The sequence below is a fragment of the Tetrao urogallus genome (assembly GCF_951394365.1).
Source record: "Tetrao urogallus genome assembly, chromosome: 19".
NCBI classification, from domain to species: Eukaryota; Metazoa; Chordata; class Aves; order Galliformes; family Phasianidae; genus Tetrao; species Tetrao urogallus.
This window is the reverse complement of record NC_136832.1, coordinates 8,319,514-8,346,989: the sequence shown is the minus strand read 5'-3', so window position 1 is coordinate 8,346,989 and position 27,476 is coordinate 8,319,514. Positions and strand designations below refer to the sequence as shown.

The following is a 27,476-nucleotide window of genomic DNA, read 5'->3' as shown; positions in this document are numbered from 1 at the left end:
GGCTCTTTTTCAGAGATCTGAGAGCTGGGCTCGCGTTGGCAGTCGATACAGAGCAGCTATTGGACGTATCAAACAGGGCCTCAAAAAAGTCTGAAAGGAAGATTTCCCTAAAGACTGCTTTAAAAAACCAAACCAAACCCGAAGCACTTCACCCGAGATCTGTTCCATCTTCTACTGAAGTTCAGAGCTTGCCAGCTTTAAGAACGACAGGAAGGAGGCGGCAATGAGGCGGAAACAAAACCGAGTAATTCCCAATTTGTACCGATGGAAAGCTTCAAGTAAAAGGAAACCCACTCGTTAAAGATCTTGCTACATGCACAGTCCCTCATCAGTTGAAAGCCACAGTAGTTAGCATTGGGTGTAACAGCAGATTTCTCATTCATAAAAAACACTGATAATGTTCCTTCATTCTTAATTACTTGCATCCACGGTTTCTGTTTAGAAACTTCTTAAAAAATGTTTATGGTTCTGCACATTTCATACCAAACCAGAGGAAAACAGTAAACATGTCTTCGTTTGATGCAATCCCATTCAGCAATCTCCTCCCCAGGAGCTCAGTGTCATTTACGAGTCTGAGTCTTCTTTGGCACTGCAGGTCGCTTGGCTTGCCACAAGTGGTTATGGATGGTAAGAGCATCCACGCTAACAGACATGGTTTTGGCTGGAATCACATTGAACTGTTTTCTGTCTGAACTGTATTTGTAAAGTTTGTCAATCATTTTCTTGGTGATGCTCTTTGGCCCCGTTCCAGTCAGCTTGTAGATTTCTTCAGTATCTGGGTAGTAGCAGTAAAGTGCTCTGAACTGGCAGCCAGCGTCACGGAACAAAATGATGTAGTGGTTGGCATCACATTTTTCAAGCTCCTGCATTAAAAATAAGCAAGTAAACATACATGGAGACTTCAGCTCACAGTGAAAACTCCCATATGGTGTGCCCAGTTTTTAGCTTTCCCACATAGCTAAAAAAAAGTGGGTTCTTCTTGAATAGCATTCCTCATTTCACAGGTACACCTTAGGAAATTAGCACCATGGATGAGTGGGGTTCTGAAGCGAGCACTACAGGTGAACTTGACTGTGAGTGCATTCATGATTTCATATTTCATTGCTTACCTCTAATATTGAATTCTTATGTGGTTCATTCACTTTTCCAGCAAGACAGCAGTGAGATATAGCATTGTGAATGATAGGTTTGTTTGATTTGCTGCTGGGTTCCTTAAATAATTTTGGACCTAAGGAAGAGAAGCAAGCAAACTTTAGTTGTCCAACTCTTAAGAACATTAAGAATTCAATTCATCAGAAGTGCTAGAAAAAAATAAACATTTTCTTCAATAACTTGTAGATATCAAACAGAACAAAACAGGCTTGATAATGTCTCAAAAGTAACGGGTCACACCAAACCCACCAGAGCTTTACATAGCCTGCTAGTCACAATAAATGCTCACACTAAAATGAAAATGGTTACCTGTGTATTCTGCCACTGAAGCAATAGAAGATGCAGTTGAAGCATTCTCCCAGTCTCTTTCTGTGTTTCTGCTAGGATTTCTGCTCAATATTGGTAACGACTCCATAGATTCAACTCTGTTGGGGAGGGAGAGAGAAAATAAGCATTGCTTTCCCCTCAAATCTCCAGTAAATTCACCAGACACCAGCCCTGAAGAAAAACCAGATTGCTGTCCCTCTTCCTCCTCAGAGCTGTCAGACTCTTCCTACCACATTACTGAGGCAAACTTTCTCTTGTTTTTCTTTTTCCCAAACAAATAAAATTCCAAGTTCGTATAGATTAAATTTGGCACCCAAGTGAAACAGCAGATGAATTAGCCAACTACTGTCGTGCCTCTATTCCTGCAAACCAAAGCAAACAACACTGAATCCTAACACTCTCATAAGGCAAGATAAAAGTTTCTTTCTTTATTTTTAAATCTCTCTACCTCTGAGACGGCGTGCCACCAGAGTGTACGCTTTCAGGTTCTGTTGTTGCTGCTGAGGCCAAAGAAAGACTGGAACCAGACTGAGCGCTGCTCAAATTATCAGCTACAAAGAAGAAGAGAAGACGTGAATACATTTATTAAAGCAGATCAGCAGACTCATTGAGAACAAACAACTCAAAATTCTTACGAGTCGAAGAACACTTTGTCCCTGAATCACTGTAAGATTCCTCACGATGGACCGACTTGGGCCTGGGTTTCTTGGGCTTTGATTTGGGCTTTCCAAGCCCTTGCTCCTCCAAGATTTGTTGCTGTTTTTTCCTTAGATACTCTTGCTTGATAAGTTCCCTACGAGCCTTCTCCTCTTCTTTGCGTATCCTGTCCTCCTCAGCTTTGCGACTGAAAAGCAAACCACAACATTCAATATGTGATGATTTTCCTCATTTTTAAAGGTCTGAGGAGCCATCCTTTTCCACATGCTATTACCGAGCTTCATCTCTTTTTTGCTCTACTTCAGCCTCCAGCTGCTGCTTCCGAAGCCGAGCCTCCTCAGCTTTGCGCTGCTGTTTTAGAAGGAACGCCGCACGTTTTTTTGCCAACTCATCTTCTGCTTTCTGTTCATCCTGCAAGATTCACAGGGATAGAAAGTCGTAAAGACTACAGGAAAACACATCAACATGAGCATCAAGGATTGCTGAGGATTCCAGGAAGATTTTTAAGGAAAACATACGGCAGTACTTTTGGAAATCTTGATGATCAGAATTGAAGAGTACAAGTCAGAGAACCATACTGAATTTTTTGGTGTTCTCCAAGAGAACTTCAACACCAAAATTTTCCTTTAAGTCCATAAAAGGAAAACAATGCAGGGGCTCACCTTACCCCGATTCGTTTTAAGTAAACAGCACAAAACCTTGTAAAACTGTAAGTATCATGGAACTGCAGTGTTGCCTAGAGTGGAGAACATAGATAACCCCAGCACAATGATAGCCTTTACAGCAATAAACATGCACGACAGTGCACAGCATCAGAAGACAAAGTTACTGAAGTAAAACCTGGAGTTCTTTTTAAAACAGAAATGGACAAAGAAGGTATTGTCATGTCAGCACATAAAGTTGCCAGGAGATTGCTCCCTGTCAGAAGACTGCTTTCATACAATGTAAAGAACTTTTCTCCTCAAATGTGTTTTTTTCAAATCCTAATATTGCAACCAAAATGCATCCGGCTCCACCAGATGACTCAAGAATGAAGAGGCAAAACCAAGTTCTTAATGCTGGACAAAAGTGTACCAATCCCTAAATACATAAAGGTAACATATTTACCTTGAAGAAAAATCCCACACCAGACTTCTGGTCACTGTCGCTAATTATATCTGCAGAGCTATCCTGGTTCTCAAGTTCTCCTTCATCTGGAGCTTTTAAGTCAGACAAATCTACTTCAATGAGATTAGCCTTGCTCCTCAGTGGCTCATCCACAGGGACATTTTCTTTTCCTGAGCCATCAGAAGAATTCAACCCTGTTTCTTTGAAGCTGTTATTCACCTCTTTGCTCATCTCAGAAATGATATTTGCATCCTTAGAGGTGGAGAGAACAAGTGCCCGCTGATTACTCTCATCATGAAGTCTGTAGGTATCAAAGAAACACTTTTCTTGAGACCCACTTCCCAGATCAGGACTGATTTCAGAGCCTATTTCTGTCGGCGTCTTCGACAAGCTATTGGATGGAAATGGTCTTAAATGCGGCAAGGTTTCGAGACTTTGTGTTGGGGTTTTAACACGTGCTGAGTTCTGCTGTCTGTCTTTAGGGACTTTCAAATCAGCTGGTCTTCCTGATCGAGGACTCCTGCCCTGACCGAAGCGAGGCGGTTTACGAAGACTGTTCATTCCAGTTGGTGACAGGGGCTCAACAAAATGGATCGATGGTTTTACCTTTTGGTCCTGAGAGTTACTTCTGGTTCCTGGTGACGGCACTGATGGAGATTTCATAAGCAGTTCCTGTTGCTGAGAAATCTTTAATATAGCCTGCTGAAGTGTGCTGATTGTCTCATTGAGCTTTTCAATAGAAAGATCACATTCATTAATATCTACTTCTGTAACGCTGTCTTCCAGAAGGGCAGCAGAAATAATTTTACTTTTTTCCAATTCATGTATAGCAGCAGAGTCTTTTGGTTTATGTTGCTCAAAAGCTATGCTTTCTTGCATTTTTACTTTTGTTACCTCTTGAGAATCGTTAAGCACGTCTTCTCTTTCCTCCTCCTTCACAAAATACTCTTCAGACTTAGAACCCAAAGAAACTTCATCTAAGTCTTCACCATTCTGCCGAGGGTATTCTTTTGGAAAATGTTCTGGTTTAAGTGGTTGTGGAACATCGGGAGATTTCCCTTTCTTAACAACATGCAAGAAAGCTGCCTTGCCCAATTTTAGTCGCTGCCTTGCTGATAAGGCTTCCATCTTCTTCTTCTGAGCTTCTATTGCTCTTCGTTTCTCTTCCAACTGCATATGAAGCTGCACCAATTCAGAAGCTAGAAGATTAACATTATCTTTATTTGGTCTGTTGGGGCTTTGCTCTCGCTTCTGTTTCCACGTGGTCAGCGGTGCTGGGCAGCTTTCTGATCCATCTGGCGTGGTCTTTTGTGAACTACTTGTGCTGGATTTAGTTTCATAGCTGTTAAGCCTCTGAAGCTTTCGTTCTGCAAAATTGGTCATGCGGACACTGCCACTGGCCATGGACACGCTGCTCACTTGGGAGATCGTACTCAGACACGGGCTGGAGCGCCCGCTTGCGTCATCTTTATCTTCGTGTTCTTTTACCTTCATGTCTTCTTGCAGCTTTGCAGATTCTTCCTCACCTATGTATTTAGCGACTATAGGATGGTCGTCTAAGACTCCCAGGTCCTGTTCAGCGTCCTCTATGTCTAAGAGATCAGAATCAGAGTCCTGTCTCACCATAGTCCACGTAGTATCTGGAACATGTAAATTGAGACTCTTTACATAACTCACATTGACTTTACTAGCTATGTCATCATCAGATTTAGCAGCATGAAGAAAAAATCCTCCAGTGGGTTGATCCTGAGCAGAAGGATCTAAACTGCTACTAGCTAACGGTCTGGAGGCTTCCAACCCTGCCTCCACCAGGGCTACTGAGTCTGCAACACCGGACTCAGTAACTGGAGTGAAATCAGAACTAGAAATTGGAGTAAAAGTCCTACTGAGATCATGGTCACCATGACCGCTACTTGTTTTCTTGCGAATCAAAGGCAAGTGTCCCTCATTTAATCTCTTTGTTATAAAACTCCTTTGTTTCCCCTCCCCACATTCATCCTCTTTATTTATTATTTGTTTCTCCTTTGCTGGCTTTAGAACTGCAGGCATTAAAGGCTCCAAGTAGAAACTGTCTGGTTTGCTTTCTGAAGACTCGCTGTTTATTTTTGGAGACCACGCAGTTGCCACTATGCTGGGTACTCTGGCTGCTGCATTCTGCAATTCCACGTCACCACGGTTTGGCCTTTCTTCAGATCTGATTATTGCAATAAGCTCTTCATCTTCATCCTCAATTTCAACATTGTTCAGCAAGCTCTTCCCATTAGTTTTCAATGATGGAGGATGGGGCTGGTTTTTTGGAGTTACGTTAACGATGTTTGAAGCAAGACTGTCTTTGCTGATTGATCTAGCCAGACTAATGCTATCACCAGACCCAGGGTCCACATCAGTACTGGCAGAATGATGAAGAGCAAATGGTGTTGGCTGAGACAGAGGCCTAGAAAACATAAGAACAGTCTACTGAAGAGAAAGTACAAGAAGTTATGACTTGCTGAGTTAAGGAGCATAATAGACAAAGCCAACATTTCTGTTCTATCTGAAAATGGCAGCCTGTAGCAAGAGCGACCACCAACAGTGAGACAGCAACTCCAGATACTTAAATTCTCAACAATGCTTACTGCAATCAATGCTTATTGCAAATCACGCTTGAAATATGTTCAACTGTGACACTAAAATCAGTCATCCCTGAAAATGCTTTTTTTTTTTTAATTAAAGAAAACAAAGTTAAGCAACTGAGTCCATTTCTAAGGAAGTGATACCATATTACTACAAGGACATTTGTCACAGTATGGACTATCCTTCCATTAAACAGTGCTGCAATAATACCCACAAGCACACATTACCTGGGTTTCTTCTCTGGCCATGCAAGAACTGAACCTCGTGGCTGCCCATCAACACGGGTCAGAGAATTTGAACGATGTCGATGACCTACAATATTTTTTAAATGGGCAATGTTTTAGAAACAACCTTTAAGCTAAGAGAATCATTGCCTTTAATAGCAAATATAATACATTATTTCACCAAGAGATGGCAGCAAAAAACAAATTTGCACAAACTATTAAAGAAAATTAAACAAAAGCCTGGTAAAATACACTGAAAAAATGGCACTGTATACATAAATATATATAGACACATGTGCATACACATCTGTATCTATTTATACACAGATGTGAATTCTGCATTTCCAAGCATGGAAGTGCTCAGTTTGCTTTCTTCATCCTTCCCATTCAATTCCCAGCCCCATCTTTTTTTTCTTTTTTTATTTGGGTTTAAACAGTCTCCATCATGGCATGTTGTGAGAGCCCAGCCAGTTGAGATGAAGTTTGGTCAGTACTATTGCTGATAAAAGAAAATAAGATCTAAGTAACTCTGTATAAAACCCAAATTTTCCAAAAGTACCTTCAAATTAAGTTTACTGTCTTCACTTAGCATGTGTATTTCTTTGCTGCATTGACAGTGATGGGCATTGCCTTTTGAAATGTAAATTCAAAGTAGACTTACCAGGGCTCTCTTCACCCTGTAAAGATTTTTGCTGTTTCTGTCTCAAAGGGAGCAGTGGATGGGAAGGGCTAAAGGCAGGGCTTCCTCCTTTGCCACTAATTGAGAAAATCAGAACAGTAAGAATTCATTAATAGAAGATTTTTTTTTCCTATAACAACAGAAAAAGGTTATACAGCAGAGAAGTTACAGTAGTAAGAGTTGCCCCCATTCTCCCCTAAAACACAAGATCACATCATCAGTATTAAAGAACTTAAAAATTAAGGTTTTCACATGAAACAATAGAAAAGTAAACTACTATCTGAAATCAAAGTGTTTTATGTTGTTAAATACAGTGACTTTAAAACGTAGCTCAGGTAACAGTACACTTGAGACAAAGTAAAGGCTGAATTAACTTTCTTACAGCTCTCACATTTGGTACAGCTGAAAAACCTTGTCACTGACTTCCTTGTGCATTGAATCAGTTAAGTTTTTTCATACCAACATTTAAAGAACACGGCCAGCAAAGATCAGATGCTTGGACAGTTTTCACATTTCACACTATCTTCAAAATAAAAATTAGAAGAATTTCTTCTATAACACAACAGTGACATTTGGTGTTGAGGCTCACTGGAATTTGCCAAAGATCAAACATAACAGTGCCAAGTATTTCTCTGAACTTCAGAGTATTTTACATATTGAGTGAATTCAAGCTGTGTGCAGAAAATCTGCAGCAGAATCAAAACAGCTAGAAGCAGAATTTTCTATGTGATCCAAAATAATCCAGTATAAGATCCATCTAAACAACATGAGAACAGACTTACAGGTAGTCAGGTTCTTCAGGGTGCAGGTAGTACCTACTGCAAGCTTCAGAGCCTGCCTGAGTTGAGGGCTGCATGTCTGCTGGATTGGTACTAGCAGGACTGGCCATGAAACTCCTCTTAGTTGCATTGGAGATGGGAACGGGTGGGCGGCTGCTCTTCTGCTGCAACACTGTTTTAACTGCATATATATTAAAAATTGTGTTACTGTTATAAATAACCACTAAAATAACAAAGCAGAAAAGGAAGTTTCAAACTGCAGTACACTACAGTGACCATTTTGTGACACAAAACTGAAATGCAGTAGAAGTAATAACCTGGATTTAAAAAACATATATTCTGGTGGTTTTATTGGAAAGGAAGTAAATGATGAGTGTGTTGGAGTAAAAAAAAAATAATCTGCTTATCACACTGCAAAACTTAGAACCCAATCCACAAGGACTAACCTGCCTTTCCTTTTTTCCCTGCTTTCAAAGGCCACCGCAGCACGCAGAAAGCTCCAAAGCAAACAGCAAAGCTCCAAAGCAAACAGCAACGCGTAACGGCTTTTCATTCTGATGTAAATATTTTGAAATAACTCACTAATATTTATGAAACATAAAAGACTTACCATCTTTTATTTCCTGAACATCTCTTGGTTGCACAAAGTCTGGTTTGACATTCTCAAACCACCAGAAGAGTTCCGCAATGAATACCATGACGTTAGGCTAGAAGAGAAAACAATGCTCCTCACAGTAACAAAATAACTGCTAGTGATGTGCCTACATTTTGTTCAGAAATGTGTCCTTCATTATGTTCCTTACCTTTAAAACTAAAGGAGCATACAACATGTCCTCCAGTGTGAGATAAAAGCATTTGTTTAGATATTCATTTGAGAATTCTCTCAAGAGCTGAATATTATAAAGGCTGTCAGCGATTGATGTCACCTCCTTCAAACAAATATCTAGAAAGGTAAGAAAGACAAGTTATGGCACTAACCAGTGAGTTAAACTTCCATCCACAGCTAACAGAAATACTATGCACAGGAACTTCAGAGTGCTTACAAAGCATCACTTCATATTTAATGGCCAACAGTGAATCTTTCTACCTCTTAAATACCAGAGGATAGGAAAAGAAGGGAGAAGAAAGGCACACACAACCAAGTATCAATTTGGTGTTTGTTTTACAAACCATATATGATTTTCATATCACAGAAGAGGTGAACAGGCCACAAACGATACCCAGTGGTAAAGAAAAAAAGCAAATAAAACCAGGTTTGCAAATAACACAGGCTGGCAGTTCAAGTTGTATACATCTGCTGATCACCACAAGAACTGTGAGCCAACAGTAATGAGTGTTTATTTCTTCTGAAGGTTTAATCAGACCAAGCTCAGCAATATTAAGAGACAACATCTATTAAAAAACAGACTACCTCCTATAACATCTCCTGCTTTTTCATTTGATAATTCATTTCCAGTTCAACTTTTAAATACTTCAGAATACTATCTAAGAAACTTTTCTACATACCATCTAGCTTCATTTGCTCTGGACAATAATAGTGTATCACAGCTAACAGAGCAGCACCATCGCTACCATCCTTCATCAAATCCTCCAGCAAAGGAAAGTAAGGTAACTGCCTGCTTGACAGATGGTCTCTTCGGTAACGCACCTGAAAAAAGAAAACTGGTGTTCATGTGATGCCAAGGAACACAGGAGCTGTAGTTAAGTACTGAAAGTTCCTTATGGTGGATCCTTCATAGCATTCTACTTTATCTAAGTCAAAAACAACGTATGAGGTTATACTCTCCCCTCCATAGAGGCCAATTCAGAAGAATACAGTGCTTCCGTTTTAAACATTCTCATATCTGGAAGCAGTCCACGTGGGATTCCTAGCTTCATAGACAGGTTTTAACTTAATGCAAACTAATTTAAGTCAGAATCCTTCCACGCAGATGCACAAATGCAGCAGACTCAAAGAAAGAGAAACAGACAACTTACACACATACATATAAAGTTTCAGGGGAAAAAATTAAGATGAACTAGTGATTTCTCATGTGTTACCCACACACAGACTTGCCACCATATCACCAGAGAGCAAAGGTTTCTTGGAGAGATTCAGAGCATTGTATGCAACAGCAATGTGCAAAGGAAAAAATGTGGCTTTTCTCAAAAACGCTCTGCGAGAGGAGGGGGAAGGGCTGAAATCAATGGCACAACTCTCCTTGATTTCACCACACATCAGCACCGAACTCCTACTGGTTACCTCTGGACCCTCACATGATTTTGAGCTTAGTTGACGAGTATCTAAAGAACATGTCCTGCAATTCTTTCAAGAAAAGTTTTAGCATGATGTTTACTAACAATCCATGTGCCGGACTGGAGGGCTACATCCAAGTCCCAGCAGCAAAATGATCCAGCAACAAAAAATAATACAGTGCAGAGCCCATCAGAAGTAATTTACAGCGATGGAAAAGATTCCTTTCACACCAGCACGTTAACAGCACTTAACATCTCATGAACTCTCTTCATGCACGTGCTGGCCTAGCATAGTGCTATGCAGAGAACATCCTTAAGGAGCGTAACAAAGTTTTGTTTTATCCATAGTACCATAAACTTTCCAAGATAACCTGGGCAAGCTCTCTGTGCACACACACACACACACACACACACACACACACTCGTGTCAATTTAGGATGGCACAGGCTGAGAAAAATTATATTCAAAAGAAAGAAGGTCGCTCATAAGCAATTTAATAATAAGAATTTCATAATAAGGAACAGCTCCATTTATTTTGAACAAGTGTAAATACAGCACGTTGTGTTTCTCTGGCAAAGGTAAGTATGTCTAAAAGCAATGCTATTGCTATTTTCCCAGGTGCAAATGATCTTTTTTCCCCAGCCTGGAGCACTCCACAAATACGTAATGGAATGTGAATCATACTGTACCACACGAGCATATTCCACTGGTTCCTGCATGCAGTGCGATATGGCATGCATCAGATCAGGCTTACACAAAAAGAAATAGCGAGATATAGGATGGTGGTTATTCACACACGAAACAAATCAAAGGCATCAGCAACATCCATTATGCACTGGAAAGGCGGTCATTAAGTCTGATAAAACAAGTGTGCACACTAAGGTGATCTGGTTAGCTTAAAAGGTTCATCGTTCATCCACTTAGTTGAAGTAAACAAATTAAAAGAAACGTCAGGAATTTCGTTTTGCATTTTGGTTGCTCCGCTATTTAAAATAGGAACGTATTTCTGTTCTAATGGGAAAGGAATTTAAATGGAATTTAAACCAACCACGGTCAATACTGTATCTGTTTCTTCTACTCTCACTTAGGAGTCTCTAAATATAACGTGAACCTATGCAGCTTCTTGGCAATGCTATCAAATGTAGGCCTCCGATACAGATGGGACCTTTGAGCACACAGAACACAAGAGACAAACTGCAGGTCAATACTTGATTACGTTGTCACGAGTCATTAAACGAGGCTGCCAGGGCTCTGGCACAGATTTCATCAGCCTGCAGCTCCCTACTCCCATTCTCTTTATTTCAGATACTTCAAGTTTTCGGTGCGGTCCACTCGGTTGAAACAAACCCAAGATTGTAGAATCATAGAACAGCTTGGGTTGGAAAGAACCTCAAGGATCATCAGGTTTCAACCCCACTGCCACAGGCAGAGCTGTCAATGCTTCTTCCAGTATTAGGAGCAAGAAGGGAGCGATGGAGCTCAGTGTGCAAAGGCAGAAATGGCCAGAGCACGCCTGCCTTCTCCAGCTGCACCACTCTTGGGAATCTGCAACTGAGACAACAGCTCTCATCCTCCCAAGCAGAAAATGAGAAGCACCACATCCAGCAAAGTGCAGGACGAAGGGCACCGAGGCCAAGAGAAAACTGAGGAACAAACGAGAACCTCTGCAAATTCAGATAAAACCAGGAAGCTCAACTAAAAGCAAGCAACATCAATTCCACTTTGTATAAAGCCAAAACCTACATGTTTCTATTTCCATTTTCACACTTCCCCTAAAATAAGAATACTGTCTTTCCTCCCATTATGCCAGCTTCAGTTTAATTCACCATACAGTTCCACTGCTACCGGTTGGTCAAATCTTCTTACCTCCTCTCAATGAATAACGGTGTTCTGGGTTGGATTTACCAACTATGGGAACGCAAGAGCACCACACAATGAACCAGTGCAGACATCTACTTATCTTAACAATGGATTCAAAGATTAAGCAACCATTTAAACTGACCAGCTTTTGTATCACCTTAGTGCTGCCATCCATTGCCTATTTACAACAGAAATACTGAGTGTAACTGTTTCAACCACTGTTAATCTCCCAGCTTTTTGCTGCTACTCCATATTCCTCACTCCTGCACTGTGGAAACAATTTTGAAGTGCTGTAAAGTGATTATGCTGTATGCTGTACAGTATGCAGAAATCATGTTATGAAAATAAAGCCTGATGACCGGAAAGCTTATGCAGAGGGTTTGTTGGTTTTTATAAAGAATGCCTAAGCAGCATTGCAAATGGAAGCAAACAATCCCAAGAAATTTAAAAAGCCATGATTTTGTAGATGACAACTGGCGTAAAAGTAAATCACTTACAGGTACTAATTTCCAATACCATTTGGAAGGAGACTGCTCAGGAAGCAAGGAAAGGAATGTAGGAATAGGAAAGGAACATCAGCAATGCAAGTTATAAGCAGTAATACTTCAATGCACTTCAGCAAGAAACACTTTCATATTCAAAGGGTTTGTAGTCCAGAAGTTTAAATTAAGGAAGAGGCCCCAAAGTCAGCAGGTCAAATTGGTAACATGGGATCCTTTGGAGCAGACATCAACTTGTGAACTGAACAGCTCTCAGGTCCCTCATCATCAGAAGATTTTACATAAAGCACACAAAACCTTTGCCACAACGTGGAAATCAAGTAATAGTGCCTTGTTCGTACATTACAATTTTACCCCCTTTGCACAGCAATGCCAACTAGAGGAAAGAGCATGGAGCTCTTCTAAAGGCTTTGTGAAGCCATTAATTGGGAGCACTGATAGTGGTGTGCTATGTTTGCAAAAAAAAAAAAAGAAGTCTATTTTACATTCTCCAGCAATGAAAGTGTACAGTGTTTTTGCAACATGATGCATTGCGATATATCTTCAGGGGAGAAGGTAGAAAAGAGTCACAAACATGTAACATACCAAAAGTATGCTCACCAGACAGAGCTGGAGTGAGCTTCTAAATTGAAATTAGATAACAAATTCATGCAAAATGAATACGCCCCCAAAAGCTTTCAAAATATATGCTATATATTTTGTTCTGTGAAAGCTGAGTGAAGTCTACTGAAATTATTACACTAACACAAGTTATTTTAGTCCAACTAAAAGGAAAGTCAAAAGATCCTACAGGGATTGAAAGGAAAGGAAGGGCACCAAGAAACACAAATTGCATGCACAGAATCTCAGGAGTTTTGAGGACTGGATGCCTCACATTTATCCGACAAAGAAAAGGCTGAGATGTTTATACCCAAAGCCACTGATCACTAATGCACTGAGTTCTGACTGAAGACAAAACTGTTTTACCTTCTGATGCCCTGGACTTTCCATTAACTGCTGTTTTAATTTGATCTCCTTCTCTGTTATCTCTCTCATTTTAAGGTTCACCTAAAAGGGCAAAGCACAGAAAGGATTAACATCGGGATAAATACATCCAAATATACGTTTGCCTCAAGTAACAAAAAATAATCTTGTGGAACAAGTAACACGATAATCACAAGCAGTTCTTTGAAGTAGAAAGGATGACAGAAAGGGGCAGTTAAGAAAGATGGACAGAATGCACTCATCAGAAGCTCTGTGAAAATTGCACAAGGAACAGACACTGCCCTTGAAGCAAATTTTACCTTGTTAATCCAGAAAACCATTGCATCCTCCAGATCATAGGGCAGTTCTTTTGAGGCACTGAACGTAGAGAAACGCTTGACGCTGGCGACCACCTTTTCAATGCTGATCATTTCTACGGTGTAGGCCATCATAAGGGCGTCAATCATCGCCATGTGAGAGCTCTGAAACAAGAACGCAATGAGTACCGAAAACCAAAATCCTGCAGGAAAAAAACCTCTGTATACTCTGACTGTATTTACACTGAAAAATTCCCGAGGTTAGCGGCCTAGAAACGAGAATCCCTTCCTTCCATGAACGATTTTAAATCGCGTTAAATAAAAAGATCATTAGGTGGATTTAATTAAGCTAACCATTTTGATCGGTGCGCAGCCCAGATCAGATTCAGACACAGGTGTGTCATCGCCCTCCATGACGTAAATCCCCTTTCGAGACAGCGCCTGGATCACCGACTGGTGGCCCTGCAGTGCTGCCACCTGGTCGCCCTTGAGGATCAGGCTGCAGACGCGGCAGTACAGCTCACTGGACAGCAGCAGCTTGATGACGGGAGGCTTGATGTGCTCCTGCTCATACTGGTCTATGTAGAACGGGTCCTTCAGCTCCTCGGGGACGTTATCTGGAACAAAGGGGTTTCAACAAGCGCATCACTAAGGGTGTAATTCGCAGGCAGCAGAGCAGAAGGGTCAATGCTTGCACTGTGCTTCTCCCCCAGTGGCTCCCACCCTCACCAAGACCTGCACATTTGCTGCTAATCAGCAGATCCACACAGCTGGCAGCAATTCTATCATTTCAAATCACGCACCGCTAGCTGAAGCACTGTCAGTGCTAACAGTTGCAATGCTACAGCTCCAGGCCAATTCCAACAGCCCAAAGTGGCAGGGAAAGTTCTTGTGAGCAACATTTCCTCGGTATTATTCTAGGGATGCAAAACAAGTTAAAATTAGATGTGTTCTAAAATAAATGCTTGTACCATATCCAGCAATCAGACTGGAGCCCAGCAGTAAGAACAGGAGTCTCCACACCAGCAGTACTTGCCAGCCTCACCTGTGTTTTCCTACAAGAAGCCTGACATTGTATTGTACTCGAACACAGGGTTTGATCCCATGTCACCCAATCACTGAAGATCTCCCCCTGAAGTCACTCCAACCGTTCATGTTAATAAGCACATCTAAAGCTGAAGGAACCACTGATCTGGCAGCACGTTCACTTTCCTTCAGCTCATTTCTAGAATAAACACATTTCCCCATTCAAAAAAACTCTGAGCCACAGCATCTCTCAGAACTACAAAATGAGCCACACTATGTTCGTATAAAGAAGAGAAACTGACACAGGGTTGTATCAAGTATAAGAGCTAAAAGTACATCTCACTTCAATAAAAACACGTAGTAAACCAGTACTGTAATAATATCCCCAACAGCTACTCACACTCTGCCACACAATACTGCCACTACTTGTCAAAATTGAAAGGTTTTAGGAGTTTTCAAGAATTAAGAAGATTATTTTCCTTTACATGGCATTGACTGCTCTGTTACACAGATATATGCAGTCAGCATATAAGTAATACTGAAGACATGGGGACAGGAACAATAAAACCTTGCTGGCACCGCATCAGAGGTACTGGTTAACAGAGTTGCCCATTTGTTAGTGAACAGACAGCAAATTCAAATATTTCTAATCTCCTTAATATTAGACAACCTGACCCAGAAATGCAAGGCTGCTGAAAGGTAATTCCATTTAACAGACGTTTAACACTGAAGTAGGGCCTCCACTGCTAACGACTGGGGAACATCCAAAACTCAGCCTTTCCCCACTGCAGCACTGCATTCCACTGCTCAAAAAGACCTGAGCGTGCTGCCTCTGTCACAGTGCAAAACCCTCAGCACTTCAACCTACAGAGCACGGCAGTAGCACAAACATGCACATGGATTCACACACACACACACACACGCACACGGATTCACACACACACATATGCATTACCTTCTCTTTCAGAGCCGACCAGATTCTAGTTTGATGCTGCGTCCAATCAAATTAGTTTAAGGACTCAAAAGCCCAGAACACAGAAAATAAAATGCAGAGTTAAAACAAACAAACAAAAGCAAAAATGTGCAAAAATGTGCATGAGAGGTCTGATGAGAGCAGTACGCTCTGGTCTACATCCAACTCCCATCACAACAACGGCTGCTGAGACCTCTCCCTCAACACCTGCACCTCCAAATGACAGTGCTGTTCTCCAATCTGCAGCAGCCACACGACCCCCAGATGTGCCCCAGCTCTCACTGCCATCACTGATCAACGTGCCAAGGCCCTGCTTGAACACAACACCCATCTGTCCAGCCCCAGTTTCCATGAGCACCTTTTGCAACGTTTTACTTTCGAGACCTGTAACAGTACTCAGGTGTGAAGAAACCTGCAGTCATTAAAACTTGTACTTTTACATGTGTGCGCCATGGAATGCAGAAAATGAACATGAAAACATCATTCAGAGCAACTACCAGCTAAGCTACAGCTAAAAAAAAATACAAAATAAAAATCAGCTGGAATTGAGTTTAACAAGACCCACCAAAGCAAAACAGAAACAATTAAACCACGTCCTTTTTTTCTTTTTGCCTACTTTAAGGTCTTCAATAGCACCTTGAATACAAAAGGAAGCCACTTCCACATCTACTACACGTTACCAAAGAGCCTGCACACACCTTCTGTTGCTCCTAACGTGCTTTCTCAGCAGTTACCCCCAGGAAAACATCAGCATCAACTTGCAGGCACGCTTTGCAGCCACCAGTTTTTGATGAGCGTTTTTCTTTTGACAGCTTTCAGCTACTGGTGGTTTAACAGCACCTTCAGAACGCTGGTACACAAGTGATGATTAGAGCTGTCAGAGGCAAAGGGCATTCACAAAAGCAGCTTGTCCTCAGCTTCCTATGAGGAATTGCAGAGATTGACCAGAGCTGGCTGGATGCTGATTCCATGCTCATTTGACACCATGCTGCTTAGCTGCACGCAGTTGACTTGCAGAGCAAAGATGCCCAGTCTTGCTATCTCCAGCACTTGTGGAAGCAGAGCAGTATCATGCTTCCCAACTCTCAGCAGCACGTAATCTGAAGTGCTCTCATCCCAGGGAGCCCAGCAGGGACATATCTGGGCTGCCCGTTTTCATAAGAAACGAAGCATTCAAAAATCAATCTGCATAATCACTCATGAAGCAATGGTTTTTGGTACCACGTCAGTGAATTCTCATCGTTCAAAAAAAACCTGTCAGTTCCAAGTATAAATCATTTTGCATACAAGGGAGTTACAGGACTACAAAAATGAGTTCATGTGTAGCAGCAATGAGAACAGCAGCAATTCTGCCCGGACTCCCCTCCTCATTTTAGGGTAGGGATCATTTCTTCACTGTCTCACTGACAAACACTGGCTCAGAGATGATCACCCGATTGCTGTGCTTTTCTTTATCACGTTGTAATCTGAACAAATTTGACTTATCCCTTGAACTGGAGAAGTGGAAACCAGCCAGATCTTATTTTACCTCTGGAAGAGCGAAGAACTGGTTTCACATGGAAAGAGAGCCAAAGCATGGCAGCACACAGAATGGGGCTCATTCAGATTCTGAGTAGGGTTTCATTGGTATCAGTATCCGCTCACAGAATTATTTAGTGCTGCTTGGATGTCTGCTAAGCTGCAGAACACAAAGCAGAAGCTACACTTCCTCAGCTTCACTGCAATAAAGACATCTACCCTTGGTTCTAATTATCAATCCATATTATGAACTCCAGAAGTCGTCTCTCACATCACTCGTGGAAATCTATGTAATGTGGGCACAAAAAAACCCCCACACTAAAGATGAGGCATGGTGCCATGCAGTGAGGCTGCCCTTCTGTTATCCTATCTTTGGATCAAACAAAAAGCCATGAGCCTGGACAAAGCAGAAGAAAGGAAATAACTACAATAGTTTTCAACCCTGTAAAGTTCACCCAGGTAATAGCCTGTGTTTATAAACAGGCCCTGTTAAAGAAACCAAATGTTTAACTACTCGAGTGTTTGCCAAACACAACAGGTTTCTCAAAAATATTTTTATTACAGACCTCACTGAGGCGAGGGAAGAGGAACAAGGAACACCAGGGTTTGCTTAGTTCAGCCCTGGAAACATTTTCACACTGCTGGTGCCAACTGGTAACTGCAGGCAGCTATTATGGTACTGCAAAACCTCCCTTAGCAGGTGAACATGAAGGACTTCAAAGACAAGAAAAGCCACAACGTGCCCTTCCTCCACAGTGCATTGTAGCAGTGCTTTGCCCTCCCTCCTGTACCAGGTCAAACCCTCAGGCTCACGTTAGCACTGAGTGTGGAACCTACACACAGCTCCTCACCCTAATAAGTTCAGCTTCATTTCAGCAACCTGAATTTTACAAATTGCATTTAAAAAGCAGTGAAGTTTGTTATGGAGCGGGTTGGAAACGACACGTGCTCACAGCAGGCTGCAACACAGGGGAACTCTCATTTAGTCCTTCCCTCTCTAAATTTTAACATCAAAACCATGACGCAAACAACCTCGACACACAAATGAACGCAGTCCTAACTCAGCCTGAGAAATGGAAGTTCAGCTGCGGCCCACCTTCAGAAGCTGCACCATGCGGAAGCAGCACAGCAAGGACAGCACTGGTGCAGGAGCACAACTTGCCAAGCTGCTCTAAGCCTCCTGCACTGCCTTCTGCAAGGCCAGGATGAAGCTCTCAAAGGGATTTAAGCGCCCTGTGAACTCAAGTTGCACAGAAACCTGGCAGCACCTTTGCTCCTAGACCTCCTGAGCATTAAGAGCTGTGTTTTCACACTGCTACCAGAGTTCCTTAAAGTGTACGTTTGGTTTTAATCAACGTTTGCTGATGAAAAAGAGAGACAATTCTGCTCTAACACATTCTGATTCCTTCAAACTACCGTCTCAGCCAAATGGCCTTCCAGTCCTTCAGAAGTGCAGAAGGTTTCCAGATGTTTGTGCACAGATCTCAGTGTGGATCTGTGACAGCACACCTGGATTTACTCTGGGAGAGAGGGATGACAGCGAGTGGGGAAACACCTCCTGCACTGCTCCACCCCCTTCTCTCTTCTGCTGTGTGGACAACGGTTGTACAGCCTGCCTCTCGTGTCCGTCTATGACAAGCAGGCACCAGAGATGGGCAGGAGGAGCCCCGTGCAGCCAGAAACAAAGCAGTCAGCTCAATCCCTGTGCAAACAGCAGAAAGGGAGTTCTGCAGCAGCAGCTGTTTGTGCTGAAGAGAGATGAGAGCTGCGCTCAGCTGTTTGGTTCCCAAAACTCTTCTCATGGGCAGCGGAGAACAAAAGAAAGCATCATCAAATGAAACAAATCCCAAACTAGAGCTGCAGCTCCAAGTGATGCCAGGGATGGCCTCGCTGATTTGTCCTTGAGAATAACAACAAAGGATGGAGAATTTTTCCACTTAGGTGCCAGCTTTGACATGGAAAATTCACATACACTGCAACAGTAAATAGGAAATTTTAGATTTAGGTAAAATCTACAGTGGGGAATGATTAATAGTTATAGTCCACACCAGAATCTAATTCCTGCTCTTGGCCATTCCCACACTTCTGCACAAGCTTAGTTTTACTCAGATGAAATTCAGGATACACAGCAGCATCTGCAAGATTCCAGCACAAAATTACATCAATTCATGAGTTCAATTTCAAATTGAACATTTCCTAACAATACTCTTTACTCAGCCACCTGAAGGCCGTGCTGAAAACCCTATCTGATAGGAATGACTTTGGAACGTGAGACAGAGCTTTCACATTCCAACAGAGAACTGCTGGGTTTTCTTCATCAGCTTGACCAGAACTAAGCCCAGAGAAACAACACAGCTCTCCCCCAGAAAACACCTTCACAGTGAGATACTGAAAAAAGAAGTTCTTGGGAGCTGCCCACGCCTCACCACACATCCAGTATCTTAAAGCAAACCAAAGACATCCCACCAACACCACGGAGATGACAAGTAACAGATTCAAATATTACACAAAATGATAATCATGTAGAAAGCCTCCTTAAGCTTTAATTCATCTCTCTGTGAATTAAAGAGGCTTATAAATTTCTAAGTATTTTGCAATGCTTTTCTCAAAGCAATGGTTACCACATGACAACCGCTGGAGCCTTTTCAAAATCAAACTACATTTCCACAGGCCACAGGCCTGAAAAGACATACAGAAGCCTTACATGCTGAAGCTAACCAAGGATATTCAACCCCAGAAGTCCCAGCAACAACACCTCCTGACATCCATGGCATTTAACTCCGGTTAATGCACAACCTGAACAAGCTGAAACACAAGTGGGAAAATGGCAAGTGATGCTATGGCTTTCTCCACGCTGGAGACCACCCCTGTGCCTGCTGTGAACACTGCAGAAGCGGGGTTCCTCTCTGACCTTTTTAGCCAAGGAAAAGCCAAGCAGGTCCAATTTACTAACAATTCCATGCAGGTCCATGCTGTGAGGTGCACACAGACCTGTGGCAGCCAGCTGAGCCCAGAGCTACAGACACAGCCCTGCACCCTGCAGCCCCAGATGACTCTATCAAAGCACGAGGGGCCCAAAGCTTTCTCCTCAAGCAGCATACAACCCACACCAGTCAGCCCTAAGTCAGAGCTGGCTTCCTTTTGAAACAAAGCCACAAAAGAAACAGTGCGTCTTCAGGGCTGGAGGATCTATTTTACCTCTGACTACCAAAAAAACCTTCAGGAAACATCACAAACAGTCCCAGCAACTGAAAAATATTTACATGAAGAAACATCCACTTATCTCTCTTGTGTTACCAACAGTTCATCATCATTGCACTAAAATTCCCACATTTTTCAACTTGATCTATGTATTTTTTGGTCTCCCGTTGCCTATAACAAAATTTACTAACAAAGTGTTACAAAAATCCCAGTTTTCCTCCTATTTCTCCCACAACCATCACTGTGATGAGACCACGCACAGAGCTGACAATATTAAAAGAAAAACAGTTCAGGAAATATTTCCACAAGGATAATTTTTTGCTGCAGGAATGGACTGCTTTTCTTCAGCCTTGCCACAAAGTAAGCTAGCACTAATCCATTAAGCACATTACGAGTTTGGCGAATTAGACTTAGATTAACAGGGCTACCTCATTTTCCAAAACAAGATTTTGTACATGTTTTAGCATACGTTTTCTTTTGCATGAGCAAAAACAAGGACTCCGGTGTATTTCTTAGTAATGAAGCTACTCGAGCTCAAGAAGCATCCTGCAGCAACAGTTCTGAATAGACAGGTAAATCTAGCTCAAAACAAAGAAGTGATTCCAACAGATGCCAGGAAAATAGCGTACAAATGCCTCTGCTGTACAACAACCTGAATTTGTCCACATTGGGCTGTATTGGCCCATGATTTCCCATCTGGGAAAGGAGGACTTCTCCATCACCCACACCGTGCTGTCTGATGTCACACCACACCACCAAACTCCGTGCACGCAACATGGCTTCGACATGACAGAATTTTACCGATCACCAATGGACTGTTTTTCGGTTCACCTTAAAACCAATGACACGATCCAACAAAACAAAACGTACCCAGAAATGCTGCAGAACCCAGAACCCCGAGCTGGGGATGCCAACAGAACATACAAAGAGCATCAAGGCCCCAGCATCTCTTGGAAGAGACAACGGGATGAGGGAGCACGCCGGGGCCTCGGGCCTGCAGGTGCTGCCAGCGTGCTTGTCTGAAGTGTGAGGTCACACCTTCGGAGACGTGCATCCTTTGCATCCTTTGTAACAATAACCCCAGAGCGTTCACTGCTCTGTTTGCTGGTTCCCAGCAGCTCCCGTAGGTAGCTCCATTGTTCTGCCGAAGGTACCGGGATGTGCATCATGAATATTCCAACAGAACGGACCATCGCATCGCTGATGCCAAAGACAAAGGCGATTTATGCTGAATTTAACCACTCCTGGCAGGGGAGCGGAGCTGCCGAACGCAGAACAAAACCGGCCGCCACCTCACCTATTCCATAGGCTTTAGCGCAGATCCATTGTAGATTAGCGGCTATTTTCGCTCTGGCTGAATCATACAGCTCCAAAGGGACGATCTCCACCGCGCTATCACCCAAGGCATCCATCTTCCTTCTGCCGCTCTCTCCACCCGCACCAACGTCAACATCCACCATCTAGGAGCAAAACAAAAGGCAGCGGTTCCATCACATCGCCCGGCTCCCCCGGGCCGGGCCGGGCCGCGCCCCTCCGACCCCGGCCAGCACAGCATCTCTCCCGCCCGCAGCCTCACCCCCCGACGGGCAGCACCTGCGGCCCCCGGCCCCGCCGCGCCCGCCCGCAGCAGCACAGCGCCCGCACGCCCATGCTCGGCCCTCGGCGCGGGGCGAGGAGGAGAGGGGGGAGGAGGAGGAAGAGGAGGAGGAGGAAGGCAGCGGCGCGGCGCCCCCTCCTCTCAATGGGAGAAGGAGGAGGAGGGAGGAGGAGGAAGGATCGGGGCGCAGCCCACCGCCCCGCCGCCCCCCCGCCGCGGCCTGCAGGCCCCGCGCCGCCTCACCTTGCCGCTATCGCCGCCTCATCCCCGAACCGCGGCCGGCGGAGCCCCGCGTCCTCCGGAGCGGAGGGAGACGGGAGGCAGCGCTGAACGGGGCCGCGAGCGGGCGGTGCAGAGCGGGAGAGCGCCGTGAGGGGAGAAGGGAGAGGAGGAGGAGGATGAGGAGGAGGAGGAGGGAAGGCAGCCCGCCGCTGCCGGGCCGGGGCTGGCAACGCTCGGGACCGCGCGCGCGCGCATGCGCCCGCCTCGATGCGCGCTCCCGCCGCCCGCCTCCCGCCCGGACGCGGCGGCGCGCTCGGAGAGAAGAAAGGCGGGGTTTGGTGCCGGCCGGCGCTGCGCAGGCGCCGCGATGAGAGCCGGGCCGCCCGCGGGCCTCGCTCGGCGACCGTTACCACGGCGTTACCACGGCGTTACCACGGCGACGGGGAGCGCGGCAACGCGGATCCGCGGCCTGAGCGCGGCGGCCTCGGGGCTGCTGAGGGGAACCGAGGCGTCGCTCCCGACGAGGGACGGGCGGAGCTCCGCCGCTGCGAGCCCGGCTCTGCGAGGGCGTCGAGGAAAGCGAGGGCGGCCCGTGTGCGCGGCGGGTGTGTGGGGAGGACCGAGCCGTGAGATGGAGGAGCCCCGGCTGGAAGATGCGCATTGTCAGACGCACAGAGCGGGGCTTTGCGGCCTGCACTGCTCACCCCGCACCGCACGGCTGGTTTCCTCCCGGCCACCCTTATTGCATATAAACGGCAAAGAATTTCCAGCTCTCTGCTGTGAATCGTTAACCGGGAAACCCTCCAGGTACACAGGAACTGCTGCAGTGCTGCAGTCAGACGTTTCTTCGTCCTGTGAAGGATGCACATCTCCCTCACCAGCCAGCCCCGCAGCACCTCGTGGGAACCCTTTGCGGTGCAGCTCCGTGATGCTTCTCTTCAGGTTATTAGGAACAACCTCCCCCAGGGCTCGGTCTGCTGCTATCTGCTCCTGATCAAAGGATGCCAGAGGTGGTTTCTAGGCAGAAGACTGGCTTACGCAGCCCGTGCATTCCATAGCAAATAATTTGTGTCATGATAAACAACAAGAAATGGTTGACAGGCATAAAATGATTTTCTTTTTTTCTTTTTGGCTGTAGGTAAGCCATCACAAGCACCATAGAGGCCTTCTCCTGGGTGCCCTGCAGACACTGCTGCCCACCGGCCGCCATCTGAAAGCTCACAGATACCTGCTGGAAGCAGCAAGCTCACCCTGCATGGTGACCCTGCAGATTAACTGAGCTGATGAGGTTCACTGATGGCAGCGGGGCTCAGCTGAAAAGTGAAGTTACATGATTAAAAGGTTTGAGTCTCTAATGCACACACTGGATCGATGAATTATCTTAATAGCTGTCTTGTGAAAATGTGATGATAAGCTTGGCCTCACGCGGCGATAGCAGACTTTTCCCTACCTAACTTTTCGTTATGAGTCTCATACTTCTGCTATGTATGTGGAAGACACACATTTCAAATTCTTGATTAACTTGGATCAGTCTTAAGATTCAGCATTCGTTTCCCTGTATCTTTTCAAAGTGCCAGGCAACCTATTTCAGGAGTATGATCTAGTGTGATTCAGGCAGTATGATCTGGTGTCCAAAGGTTATCCCAGCCTACTTAATTGCAAGATTGTATGCAATTAAAGTGGATGTCCCTTGTAAACAACTTGCTCATTGTTTTATAATCTCTGAAGAGTTTGGTTTTCAGCACAAATTTTTTTAAAGCAGGCTGTCAATTTATGACGTTACCACTGTAACAAGCAGCTCTTGTTTCCAGATTAAGTATTAAGGCCCAATCCAAATCCCCTTAAACTCAAGAAGAATGTTTTCATTTAGGTAGTGGATTGGGCTGCAGAAACAGGACGGCCCTTTGACTCAGCAGGTGACCTGTATGTGAGGGTGAAGGCACACGCTGGGAGAAAGCTGCCCTACTTTTTCCTCTGATATATTTTTGCTATAGATGAAGAATGGATGTAGTTGCTAAACCGGTCAGAACCACTTAAAAACAAATTATGATTTAAGAGAGTGGCAGATACTCCTGCAAAACAAGTATTACTAAGACACCTGAAACTGAATATATAAAAAAAAAAAGTGGAAATGTTTGGGTCAAGAAAATGAACACTGTGGGAAAAAAGCATGAAGGAAGTGTAGGGGTAAAGAAAATGCCATCCTTTTACAGGCTACAGCTGAACTTAAAACCTTGACTTTATTACTACCTTTCTACCTCTTTCCTTTATACAGCGCTGTCCTTTGGATTTACATTCATGTATCACTGTCTATGAGAAATATGCTGTGACTTCTTCCTTCATAGTAATACCTCATGTAACTGTGCTACTTTAGGGCATTTGTGTGTCCTTAAGCAAAACCTGAATTTGACGTTTGGGGAAACTTTGTAGTTTGAGAAGTTTGGTCAGAACTGTAACATCAGCATCCTCAAAACTGTCCTGGAGATAAAAAGCCTGCACTTAAAATGGGAGGATCCTCAGTAGATGGCTAAATAGGTTTGCTTTTTCCAAGCGAAAATAAATGACTCCCCAGTTCAACGGCAGCAAATTCATCTTTAATTTGCAGAACACTTGTTTCTTTCCTGTACTCCATATAAAAGATTCTTTAAGGCTTTGGGAAAATGTGAACAGGTTGCTTTTCTATATGCAATAATTTTCCTCTTGGAGCATTCTCCTGGCTCCCTCCACCATTCAGAGTGGGTGTACATGTGAACTGACAAATACTGCACAGCCTGTCTTCCAGCAGAACTCTGAGATTAATTAGTGGGAGGTAATACCTTTGACAAATTACCGTATTCAAGCACAACACCTATTACATGTAACAAAGCTAACCCTTGTGCTTGCTTTCTGCCTCAGTGGAAGAATGCCTAGGATTTCACTTTATTCTACCATGTTTCATTTATCAATATGAGAGATAAAAACACAGAATATCAGTCCCTTGTCATCCCAAGGACATCAGATTATATTGTAAAAAATAAATACGTATTGTTTGTAGGAATATAAACCTGCTGTGCACTGGGATTGTATGGGTTAGGGATACTTCCTGGGGATGGAGTCAGGAGCTGACCCATCGGTGGCACTAATTAGCAGTAGCACCTTCCTATTAGAAAGGCCAGCAGTGAATGGAATCCTCCCTCAGCACTGCAAAAAGCACCTTCAGATGAAGGAAGGAGCACTGTGCAGGAGACTGCATGGAGATCCTATGCTTCACTGTCTCCCTGTAGCTACTTATGGAGGAGGACACGGCAGAATGTCTCTACCAGACAGATAATGCTCCCAGTTAAAGCAGGGCAAAAAGAATCACAGCTTGGGAATTCCAGCACACTGGGAAGTTTGTCTGTATCATACACAGCTCGACTCCTGCTCAGTTTACTTTCCTCTGTTAGGACTCAGCACGGTTTCCAAAGGTTACTAATATTTCACTTCCTTCCTTCTTTTCCCCAGGAAAAGCACACTTAGCAGAAGAGAGAAACTTTCCCTCCACCAGATCCTTAAAAACTGCCTGCAGTCAAGCCAGGTTTACCATAGCCTGAGTATAAACACCATAAAGCTTGGTTTGCTGCAGGCAGTGCAGCCACTGAGCAAACAGGGAGAAACCACGTTGGTCTGGGTTATGCAGTGCACTCTCTTCCCTCCAGCTGGCTGATAACCCACATCCCACAGGGGCCCAGCAGCCAGTGTGCTTGCTGGCTTTGCTGTGGAGCTCTCACATCCCTCCAGCCACAGCACAGGAGTGGGTGGCTCTGCTGGAAGAGCTTCACCTCTCTCTTGCCTTCTGCTTGGCTCTTGCATGTACTGCCAGCAGCAGCAGGAGAAGAAGGCTGAACAAATCGACTCTCAGGTCCCAGCACACAGCACAGAGGTGTTCTGTTTTGTGGTTTAGAAAAGTTGTCTTACTCTGAATTCGCTAAGTAAACAAAGATGTGGTCAAAAACTGTCCCATGAATGAATGAAGCCAGGCTAACGTAACCTGAGGATGAAAGGAGGGAATGGGCAGAACCCTATTCAGCTGCTGCTCTAACAGTTTCAAAATGCCTTTTTCTCCCTGGTACAAAACAGATCCCCATGACAGTGCATCATGTATTCAGCCTTCAGAAGAGGGAGCAGAGCATTATTCTTAGCAAAAGAGCAGTCGCTTCAGCGTAATTACCAACGACACAGGAACAGTTTCTGTGGCATAAAGCAGTTATCAGTAATTATTTATATTCATTTCTGTAATCATAAGGAATGTGCAGCACAACAGTTGTGTGCACTGGGGAACCACACGCCATGTGGGATATTTTTCATGTAAATAAGGAAAACCAATTAATTCCAGACCACAATACTGTATTCCATTCATTCAGCTTTGAAGGTAACATGTGTGGAGTTGAGCTGTTATGATGATGGGGTGCAGTGCCTATTCAGCTATTTCTCCTGCACGCAGCTCCCAGTTTACCAGGCTTGCAGGGCTCCTTCCTCACCTGGCAGCCCTGTCCTTCCCTCTGCTCCTGTCTCCAGACATGCCAAAACAAACCTGAACTGCCTCCCGCCCTTGGGTCCCCGCCAGCTTGCGCATGTTGCACTTTAATGCTCTTAAATCTGTAGCTAAAGAAATATGTTAATGTGAAAATTAGTCAGAGCAATTGAAACATCTCAATCCTGCTTATCCAGGCCCTACTTACAGCAAGAACTTTATGACCATAAAACTCCAACCTGAGCAGAAAGGAAAGCCAGGGTGGCACCCGTGAGCACCCCCAGCATGGCACACAGCAGCTGAGCAGTGGGGCAGCACTCCCCAGCAGGGATGAGATGCGCAGGGATGTACAACACGTCCTCTCACTGCGGGGCTCACAGGGTTGTCAGCACGCCCTGGGATGCCCTGAGCAAGGCAGCACCTTTAGTCACGTACAAAGGATTTGGCACATGCCACGGATTACAGAAACAAACTTCCTAACAGCAACGGCTCTGAACAGATGGGGACGGGTTGAAGCATGATGCTGCTGTTCCCACTATGCCCGACCAACGCCACTGACACGGTCCCCATGCAGACCCCAACCCTGTGCCTCTCTGCTCTGCTCCCCTTGCTCCTGGGACCGGCTGAGGGCATTGCTGGGAATCGGGGTCACGAGCCCCTGGGGCTGCCAGGAGCACATCGAGGGGGTCGGACTGCAGAGGGCAGCCTCAGGTGATGTCCTTACGGCCTCCTTCCTGTCCTGCTGGGAGACAGCCTCTGTAGGACCCCATCAATGCCCTACAGCCAGCACAACCCCCGGCAGCGCTGACTTACCGCTGGCATCCGCCGGCATCCTGTCAGCCTCGGAGGTGGCAGAGGGCCATGGGCAGCAGCTCGCAGTGTGGCAGCCCATGGCAGGGTGGGGGGCTCAGTGCCGGGGGGGAGCTCGGCCGCCTCTGCTCCCCAGGCAGGGCAGCAGCATCCCCACGCTCTCCAGCATCACTGCATCACCATGGCAACGCAGGATGACTCACCAGGTACCAGTGACATCAGAG

General features: G+C 44.5%; 1 protein-coding gene across 4 annotated transcripts; it reads right to left on the bottom strand.

Annotated features, from left to right (window-relative positions):
- Positions 1 to 560: 560 nt before the first annotated feature.
- CAMSAP1 (calmodulin regulated spectrin associated protein 1) lies at positions 561 to 27,285 on the bottom strand (the record flags this gene model as incomplete). Of its 4 annotated transcripts, none has more annotated exons than XM_079544535.1 (19): positions 561 to 863; positions 1,110 to 1,228; positions 1,462 to 1,577; positions 1,928 to 2,030; positions 2,115 to 2,323; positions 2,411 to 2,547; positions 3,244 to 5,677; positions 6,084 to 6,168; positions 6,742 to 6,836; positions 7,542 to 7,719; positions 8,149 to 8,245; positions 8,342 to 8,481; positions 9,045 to 9,186; positions 12,131 to 12,163; positions 13,100 to 13,180; positions 13,417 to 13,578; positions 13,768 to 14,030; positions 21,429 to 21,591; positions 27,256 to 27,285. In XM_079544535.1, 19 exons carry the CDS (start codon positions 27,262 to 27,264, stop codon positions 561 to 563), a joined length of 4,869 nt encoding a protein of 1,622 aa, XP_079400661.1. The 4 variants fall into 4 exon arrangements, with proteins under 4 accessions (XP_079400661.1, XP_079400659.1, XP_079400658.1 ...); XM_079544533.1 differs by lacking the exon at positions 27,256 to 27,285 and adding an exon at positions 21,725 to 21,781; XM_079544532.1 differs by lacking the exon at positions 27,256 to 27,285 and adding an exon at positions 10,463 to 10,522.
- Positions 27,286 to 27,476: the final 191 nt, after the last annotated feature.